The sequence below is a fragment of the Lathyrus oleraceus genome, chromosome 7 (assembly GCF_024323335.1).
Source record: "Lathyrus oleraceus cultivar Zhongwan6 chromosome 7, CAAS_Psat_ZW6_1.0, whole genome shotgun sequence".
Classification (NCBI taxonomy): domain Eukaryota; kingdom Viridiplantae; phylum Streptophyta; class Magnoliopsida; order Fabales; family Fabaceae; genus Lathyrus; species Lathyrus oleraceus.
The window spans coordinates 215,822,595-215,832,535 of NC_066585.1; the positions used below are offsets into that span (position 1 = coordinate 215,822,595).

General features: G+C 36.4%; 1 protein-coding gene across 1 annotated transcript; it reads left to right on the forward strand.

Annotated features, from left to right (window-relative positions):
* Positions 1-1,853: 1,853 nt before the first annotated feature.
* On the forward strand, positions 1,854-5,295 carry LOC127101195 (methylcrotonoyl-CoA carboxylase beta chain, mitochondrial). The gene is made up of 9 exons (XM_051038539.1): positions 1,854-2,300; positions 2,428-2,862; positions 3,308-3,398; positions 3,514-3,755; positions 3,888-4,052; positions 4,267-4,341; positions 4,555-4,686; positions 4,766-4,822; positions 4,921-5,295. Exons 1-9 carry the CDS (start codon positions 2,043-2,045, stop codon positions 5,122-5,124), a joined length of 1,659 nt encoding a protein of 552 aa, XP_050894496.1. The 5' UTR covers positions 1,854-2,042; the 3' UTR covers positions 5,125-5,295.
* Positions 5,296-9,941: the final 4,646 nt, after the last annotated feature.

The window sequence follows — 9,941 nt, forward strand, 5'->3', positions numbered from 1 at the left end:
GTCTGGTGCCTCTGTGTATTGTGTAATTTTTTTTGAAAAACAATGTATGCTTTTAGATAAAATTCGAAACCAGATCAATTGATATTAATATTAATATGCCTTTACATATGAATACCATAAAGAATAATGTCGTTGACCGAGATGACCTAACCGATCTCTGGTACCACATCCCCTAGCTACCCGAACGCGTGACCCTAACCCACGTTGATGATTCACCCCAGGTGTTTGAGGATTTGAGGACGCAGGAACATCACCACCACCTGCAATGAAGCGATGCCGCCATAGCTGAGTTCGTGACGCATGTCATAGTAGTTGGGATGTGTTTGAGTTATTGGAGGACGACCAGGACGATTGAAGGGAGACATTGGTGTGAATGATGCGTCGAGGAAAGGTTGAAATGATTGTTGTGGTGTTTGGTAGTCATATGATTGTTGCATCATCCATTGTGTATGCTTCACTTGTTCGGTCAAGATACATTCAAGGCCCACTTGTTCATGGTCTATTATGGAGGTTTCTTTGATATGTTTAGCATTCACTTATTGGTCTTACATGTTCATCTTTTGCTTGTCTATGTTCATTGGTTCAAGCCCATTTTCATGGCATCACAACTTCCACTTGATTCAATTTATCCCTAGCATTGCATCTGATCATATCCTCATGCTTAGTCCATGCCTAATCTATTTCATCTGGCCAATGTCATTCATGCCATTTGCATTGTCATTGTTGTTTGGTCCATGAATCTTTGATTATGACCTAATTCATTGTACGTCTTAGGCCTTGCTAGAGTTTTTGTTTCATGCTTGACATTGTTCAGTTAAGTTATGGTCATGCTCATTGATCCATGATTAGGTATTCATCAAGTTCATCACATAGTCTATTTCATGTCATTTTCATTGGTGTTTGTTCCATGAATCGTTGGATAGGTCCAAATCATTATCTATTTTGGTCCTTAGGTATTGATTCATTCAAAATTTGTGTCTATTGATTCATGTTATCATGTTCATTCATATCAATATCTTTCAGATCCATACCATTCATTTCAAACAGTCAATAGTCAATGCATTCAAATATCAAATATCATTTCATATAATTACATTCAAAGTCCATACATGTACAAAGACTACAAATTTGACCATTTATACAACATTTGACTTTTGGTCAACAATTAACTTTTTGTGCGACAACCACAACATTTAAAAATAACATTTCTAACCGATTACAACAATCAAACTGATATCATTTGGTCAAAACATCACTTCCATAACATCCTTATCATTTTTTACTTGCACCCATCCACGTAAGACATCGAGTCTCTCGATACTTCTAATCTTTTTGTCTTTAAGTATGTTTCCAAAGAACCAACTCGCATCAATGTGGATTAGGGTCACGCGTTTGGGTAGCTAGAGGATGTGGTACCGGAGGTCGGTTAGGTCATCCCGGCCAACGACATTAGTCTTTGTGGTATTCGTATGTAAACACATATTAATATTAATATCAATTTGACAGATTTCGATTTTTATCTAATACGTACATTATTTTTCAAAAAAAAATTACGCAATATACAGATACGCCGGACCAATTGACGTCTCCTCTCATTTTTTACACATAGGCGCCAATTGGATTGACAATACCAGATGCACTAATCAATCCAATTGACGTCATCTCTTTAACTTAGAAAGCCTACACTAATTCATCTGACGTCACTTCTTCTTCAAAGTGGAATAGTTTGAGAATTAATCTGAAAAATTAATTATTTTTTATTTTTTTTTAAATTGATTAATTGAGTAAAAATTTAAACTCCAAACCAATACGAGAGATGGTATATAAAATAGGATCCAATTCCGAAACAGACACTCCAAAAGAAAAAAGAAAGTACGTGGCAAGATTATCCAAGGGGCTTTTATCAACATATTTTTTATTCATCATCCTCTGATCCGATAGACACAATTAGCTGGAGAATGTGTTTGTAGCAGAGTTCAATGATTCCACGCCATTACTATTAATTCTCTAGCAACCAAGCACGTAGGAGAAGAAGATAAAATATGATCAGAATAATTGGAAGAAAAGCAAATTGGATATCCTCCAATTTACTGTTAAAAAGAGGGTTGTGTTTGGGTGCCCTTCCCCATGGCGGAGCCATGGAACACTTGATCACTCAGCTCCAATCTCACGTCCATAACGTCCTTGCTGGTGGTGGACCACAAGCTGTCAAAAGGAACAGTAGTAGAAACAAGCTTCTTCCCAGACAAAGAATCGATCGCATCCTTGATCCCGGTTCTTCCTTCCTTGAGCTCTCACAGGTTCTTATTCATTTCTTTTACTTATCATTCAGTTGGGTTTTGTGGAAAGTTTATTACTTTAAGTACAGGAATGATAATGTGTATATCTAAGAAAGATTTGAACTTTTGAGTCATGATGATGATGAAGCTTGCAGGACATGAGCTCTATGAAGAGCCTTTACCATCTGGTGGGGTTGTGACCGGGATAGGTCCGGTTCATGGAAGACTTTGTATGTTTGTGGCGAATGATCCTACTGTTAAAGGAGGGACTTATTATCCTATTACTGTTAAGAAGCATCTCAGGGCACAGGAGATTGCTGCTCAATGCAATTTGCCATGCGTGTATCTCGTTGACAGTGGTGGCGCTTTTCTTCCGAAGCAGGCTGATGTGTTTCCGGACAGGGAGAATTTTGGGAGAATATTTTATAATCAGGCTATAATGTCTGCTCAGGGGATTCCTCAAATTGCTTTGGTGTTAGGTTCTTGCACGGCTGGTGGTGCCTATATACCTGCTATGGCGGATGAAAGCGTCATGGTCAAGGGAAATGGCACTATTTTTTTGGCAGGGCCGCCTCTTGTTAAGGTTAGCTCCGGACACTCTTATGCTCCAATGTCCTTTCTGTGATACTATCTGGCTACTAATTTTTATGTATTGATTCTTGTAATTTTAAGCGGTTCGCATTCAAGTGTGAGTGGTTAAGTCCACTTAATCCACATCAAATAAAAATATAGGAAATGTTGGGTATATAAGAGAAAGGACCCATAAATCTGATGCTTTAAGGTTCTGCCTTGATATGTGGTGTCGAGGTCTATTGGATCCTGAACAATTAGACCATTGACACTTACGGCTCCCGAACTCCCCAACAAGTGGTATCAGAGCCGTGGTTAGGCTCGGTGGGAGAGCGGAAGTGGAATCCTAGTATGGATCAAAGTTAGTCTGATATGTGGCCTCCCCGGACTCCCCAATATAGACCTTGTCTCTTCTGCGTGTCTATGACTTAATTAACATTAACTGAATGATTTTATAGGCTGCCACTGGAGAAGAAGTTTCTGCAGAGGATTTAGGAGGTGCTGCTGTGCACTGCAAGACATCGGGTGTTTCAGACTATTTTGCTCAAGGTATTCACAAATGATAATTTCTCTCTCGCACGTCTAAGTGGATAGAAAATGTGATAACTAAGGAAATCAACTCTGTTTGTATTAGTGACATTATACATGTTTTGTTTTCTTGTAGATGAACTTCACGCACTTGCACTTGGGAGGGACATTGTTAAGAATTTGCATATGGCTGGGAGAGATGTCTCAGCAAATGGATTGCAAAATATGAATTATGAATATAAAGAGCCACTATATGATGTTAATGAACTTCGTTCTATTGCTCCCGTTGATCTCAAGCAGCAGTTTGATATCCGAGAAGTGATTTCTCGTATTGTTGATGGAAGTGAATTTGATGAATTCAAGAAACTGTATGGCACTGTGAGGGCTTATTCACTTCACTTTCTACCTGTTTAATCATTGTTTTTATGTGCATGGGTTGCTATGGAACTTATATTTTTTATTTATTTGTACCTGTATCATTTGTCGGACATTTATTGGTTGTCGATGCAGACTCTTGTTACAGGTTTTGCTAGGATTTTTGGACAGCCTGTAGGAATTATTGGAAACAATGGGATTTTATTTAATGAATCTGCTCTGAAAGGGGCTCATTTCATTGAATTATGTACTCAGCGTAACATTCCCTTGGTCTTCCTTCAGAACATCACTGGATTCATGGTATGAATTCAAGTTTTTCTTCAGTTTCTCTGATTATGATCCATTGTGTCATTATATTCTGATTTCTGAGTAGATTGGTTCTTTCTTTCCTCACAAAATCACTGGATTGGTTTATGAAGTGATTGACAAATACACTTCATCCATCATTTTTTGTCCTGTTTACAGTCATAGTTTTTGACGAAGAATGATACTGTAACACGTGTCTCTTTGGTAGGTGGGCTCAAAATCCGAGGCAAATGGCATAGCAAAGTCTGGTGCGAAAATGGTGATGGCTGTATCTTGCGCAAAGGTTTGTGGATTCCACAGCATACTACTTATAACATTCGTTACAGTTACTTGTATTGTATTGCCTTTTTTTTGCTGCACTGTGTTACTTTGGGGCGGTGAGGATGTTAAACCAATTCAAAGCAAAGACTAGAAGATACAAGAGAAATGAAACAAACCGAATTATTTTTAAAAAGGACTAATGAACATTTTTGCTTTGAATAAATATATGCCACAGGTACCTAAAATCACTATAATTGTTGGTGGAAGCTTTGGTGCCGGAAACTATGCAATGTGTGGCCGTGCCTATAGTCCAAACTTCATGTTCCTTTGGCCTAATGCGAGAATATCAGTGATGGGTGGTGCTCAGGTAGTTTATCTCTCAAGTAATAATTTCTTACAAATTTTTGAACTTGGAGACTTGATTGATCCTTAGTTCATATTCATAGGCTGCTGGTGTTCTGGCACAAGTAGAGAAAGGCAGTAAGAAAAAGCAAGGAATTCAGGTAAAAAAAACAATGTTATCGAGAAGATTATCTTACCTAGTGACAAATTAACGGTTAGTCTCATCTGTCTTTGTTTGTGCTGGTAAATTGTAATACAGTGGAACAAGGAGGAGGAAGAAAAGTTCAAAAGAAAAGTAGTTGAGGCGTACGAGAGAGAAGGAAGTCCTTATTACTCAACGGCGAGGCTTTGGGATGATGGAATTATTGATCCAGCTGATACAAGAAAAATAATTGGTCTATGTGTTTCAGCTTCCTTGAACCGTCCCATAGAAAATACCAAATATGGTGTATTTAGAATGTGAAGCTTTGTTGTGTGCTAAATGTTGTTAAAGTCTGTTGTAGATTTGTTAAGAAATGGAAGAGAGGAAGGGGGGTGTTGAATGGATAAACATGTAAAACGGGATGAGTGAAAAGTGAATTCCTTCTTCGTCGAACAACCTTATTTATAATAAAATGCTTCTTGTATTACACAATGTATTCACTCCAAAATCTGGCTTGCAAATTGGTTCAGGTTCCATAATCACTCACATTTTGACCTTTGTTTCAGAATTAGTTGGACCAATACTTATGTAGAAATCTACCGGTGACATCTATCAAAAGTAACCAAGTGAAAATGATGGATCATGTTTGGATATCTAATTTATATATTCCGATTCTATTTAAATGTCATATTTTTTTTATTTCTTTTTAATTATCATCTTACAAAATTCAATAATTCAATAGTATTAATTGCATTTTTGTTAAAATTATTCTTATGTATTTATTACAAAAATAAAATAAAAATAAATAAATCTAATAAAGATATTATAGATAAAAGAATAATTATTGTTTTAAAAGTAATAATATTGATTAATTTTGTTGATATATATAAAAAATCAAAAAAATGACATTTAATATGCTATACATGGTTAAAATTTATAAATTAAATGCTTGATCTATTTGCATACCTATTCCCTCCCTTCAAAATGACTTCCGTTTTAATAAATAAAATTAATTTAAAAATGATTGTCATTTTTATATTTTCAATATAGTAATGATTAATATACTACTTTTAATATTTTAATAAAATTAATTTAATAAATGTGTAATGTCTTCCAATACTTTAGTAAGATTAATTTAGAGTTTGTTTGGTAACACACAAAAAAAAATACTTTTGATTTTTAGTTTTTCAACCTATATTAATAAAAAAAAATTGTGTTTGGTAATTATCATTTAACTTTTAATTTATAGTTTTTTCTATTAACTTTTGTCTTTTTCTCAAAAGTTATTTGAAATAGTTTTTAAACTTTTAGCTTTTAGCTTGTCAATTTATTTGTTTACTTATATCTTTATTATTTTAACAAAAATTTATTTTTACTCTTCAATCTACAATCTTTTATATATACTGAGTATTTATCATTATGTCGTGTGGGTGGTCTAGAATAATTGTCCTATAAGCTCTGGTTTCTACTTTGCACAATGAGGTTTTTGTGACATATAGTCTTACTCGACAACAAAATTCGTGGATGGAGAAGTCTTCGATGGGACGCCGATGTTCTTGGGATATGTGCATTAAATTCCTTTCTTGTAAGAGATAATGTTTCGTTGGGAGTGATTGACACATCTCCCTACACTAGTTACTGATGAAGTTTTCTTTCCTTTTATAGCACTTGAGACTTTTCAAATGGTTTTTTAAGAGATCTCAGATATTGGTAGTGCGCAGATATTGGTAGTGTGCAGTGGATTGTACGATCCTCAGTGGACAAATTGGATATAAAAGGCTTTTGAAGCATCATTTTTACCTTTTATGCTATATTAACTACCTGCAAAATACTTTTTCCTACTTCCTTGTCATTTTTCTCTACAAGCGTTCTTGTTCCAGCATTTTATTAAGTTTATACAATCTGTTTTGTTGGTGTTTGTCATGCATGCTTGATTGATCCATCTTCTAAGATAAATTTTTAACTCTTCCCTTTTGCCTTTGTTCTCCTTTTCAAGGGTTTTAGGAACGACAAATCACTTGATTTCTCTTTTTTTTCTCTTGAAAAAATGTCCTTTATTTCTAACATTTTAAATCACAAAGATTGTATCAACCTTGACTAGGAAGACATATAGGAATATCTCAGGTGACTGGGTAGATCGAGACATATTGAGAATCGTTTATGCATTTATTCGTAAGGGCATTTTTTACTAGGCTTTGATTGTCGTGGGACCTTCATATAATTAGGGGGTATTCCCCCTGATAAAGATAAGAGGGTATGCAACCAATATGATAGGTGTGGCATTCCCTATGTTATGGGCCAACCAGAAGATCCTACATCCCCGACCCAGAGAAGGAAATAACCCGCAAGGGCACTTACAAAGTGCGAGTGTTATCCTGGGTTGAAGGGCAAGATATCTGAATCCAGGGTCTATCTGACGACTCCCAACATCCTACATCTGAAGATCAGTAAAGTTGTTATAATAACTCTACTATATAAAGAGGAAGCACACCATTTCCCAAATACAACTCAAATTCAAACTTCATTCACTCATATTACTCTCATACTGATATGGGCATTCGAGTGTTAACCTTATAGATAAGCCTCATTCTCATCACATCGAAAGCTCAAGTACAATGATGTAATTCAAAACCTCCATTATATGATAAATTTAGGTTCCTACGCAGAGTAATGGCACAGTATATGAGAATCAATAATTGATTCCACCATTTCCACGTTTGAATATACATCTCTCGATTCATCGAACCAAACCTTCTCGAACCTAGGAATTCAGATTCCCTAATATCGAGCACCATATCTCTATTTTTTATTTGCTCCTATCATAGTAGATTAACTCCAATTTTCAGTTTCCCAGATCACTGGTTTCCAAATCTTCCAACTATGATAGGTTATAGAGCCACTCGGTCCACTACTTTCCAACTACAAGGGAGACTTGACCAAGGGGGTCATTATAATCAAGAGGGCACATGACAATAAGGTCTTTCCTCACAACCTCAAGGCTGGAGACCTAGTCTTAAAGAAGATTCTATCGATTCATATTGACCCTAAGGGCAAATGGACGCCGAATTACGAAGGTTCGTATGTTGTAAGGAAGGTTTTCTCTGGAGGAGCTTTAATCCTTACAACTATGGATGATGAAGATCTTCCGTACCCTGTAAACGCGGATGCAGTAAAAAAATACTATGCATAAAGAAAAAAGGAGAGAAAAGAGCCCGATAAGTTGAAAACCCGAAAAAGCGACTTAAGCAAAAATGGGTATCCCGGTAGATTGAAAACCTGAAAGGACAGTCTAGGCAAAAATTAGGGATTTATAAAAGCGAGAGGTTGCATTCCGCGAAGAATCTTCTACACTCCTCAGCGAGTCAATCCAATCACATTTCTTCTGAAGCAAGATATAAGGACCTTCAAGGGTATAAAGACTATAAAAAAATTGGAACTTGCTGGAAATCCGAGTTATTTCCATTGCCATTATAGTTTTTCAATTTCTTTTTGCAATCACCTCTTCTAGGAATTGTTTCCTTGTACAAATCACTCATTCTTGGGATTATTTTATCAATAAAAATAGATTCCATCATACGCGCTCAATATTTTTACTTTTCCTGTCTTGTTTTTGAAGAGTGAATGTTCTTTAATTGACATTACAGTAGAACATTTCGGGTAAAAAACAAACTTTTACTAAAAAAAACGAAACAAACTTTTAAGAGAAAAACATCGAAATTGCTTCTCTTTCAAAGTATCCAAAGGTGACCAAAGTCCAACATGCTTGGTATATCTCAACACTGCAACGCCACAAATCCCATTGGACTTGGTCCAATCACGAATTCCTCAGCAGAAGGATCCCTAGTAAAAGAAAAGACATAAGAAGATCCAGGATCTGATGTCGGGAAGTCAGTCTTTTCTCCCATTCAAATTCCAAGCCCAATTATCATTGGCATTCCTAACACATTATCCCCCACAGAGTCTAATCATACTTGGCATAACTTGCAAACATTGCATTTGCATATTCCCCAACAACCTGAACATACATCAACATCTCGCATATATAACATTGCATCATAAGTGTCCTCTGTGTTTCACATTCCAATCTTACTTAATTAAATTCCTCAAAATTCCGACTGTCCCGACCGTCGCTAGGGTTTTGCCCCTATTAGATTTTGGAACTTCATAGCCATTGTTATGGATTTTCCTCAGTAAAGTCAATTTTCATTCCCAAGTAGAGTCATGTATTCCATCTGTCGCTAGGAATCGTCACTAAACTACTTTGTTTCCTCTCAGGTTCTACCCAAAAGAGTCAGGTATTCTAGTCATTGCTAAGAAATATCACTGGACTTATCTCCCCTGTAGAGTCAGATATCCCAACTGTTGCTGAGAATCATCACTATATTTTCATTTATCCCCAACCAAAGTTAGGTGTTCTTAGCATTCACTAGGAATCATCGCTGAATTTCCTAGGGCAAGAGCCATCTTTGAACTTGTTCCCCAACCGAGTCAGATATTCATAGTCGTTGCTAAGAATCATCATTGAACTTCTTTCCCTAGTATAAGTCAGGTATTCTAGTTGTTGCTAAGAATCTTCGCTGAACTATTAATCATCCTCAGACGGAGTCAGGTATTCTAGCAGTTGCTAAGAATCATCACTGAATTATTTGATCTCCCCAATAAATGTTAGGTATTCCAGCTATTGCTAGGAATCGTTGTTGAACTTCTTATTTCCTCAACAGAGTCAGGTATTCTAGCCGTTGCTGAGATTCGTCATTGTTCCCTAATAAAATTATCCTCAAATAGAGTCAGGTATTTCTAGCCATTATTACGAATCATCGTTGAGCCCTTTGGTTTTTTTATCCCAAGTCAAGTCAGGTATTCCATTTGTTGCTAGGAATCGTTGTTGAACGACTTCTTTTTCCCCTAGAGTCAGGTATTCCAGCTGTTGCTAGGAATCGTCACTGAACCTCTTTTCTCCCCACAGAGTTAGGTATTTCAGCCGTCGCTAGAAATCATCGTTGTGTCTAGAATTCCCCATCAGAGTTAGGCGTTACAGCCGTTGATAGGAATCACAATTATTTTTATCCCCAACCGTTGCTAGGGGCAGTCACTTTTTCTTCTCATCCCCCGGTAGATCTAATTCCCTACCTTTATTA

Excerpts from the sequence above, each read along its gene's own strand:
- LOC127101195 (XM_051038539.1), top strand. The coding sequence starts at position 2,043 with ATGATCAGAATAATTGGAAGAAAAGCAAATTGGATATCCTCCAATTTA. Across the intron at positions 3,399-3,513 it reads TTCAGACTATTTTGCTCAAG|ATGAACTTCACGCACTTGCA; the intron begins GTATTCACAAAT and ends GTTTTCTTGTAG. Across the intron at positions 4,687-4,765 it reads CAGTGATGGGTGGTGCTCAG|GCTGCTGGTGTTCTGGCACA; the intron begins GTAGTTTATCTC and ends TCATATTCATAG.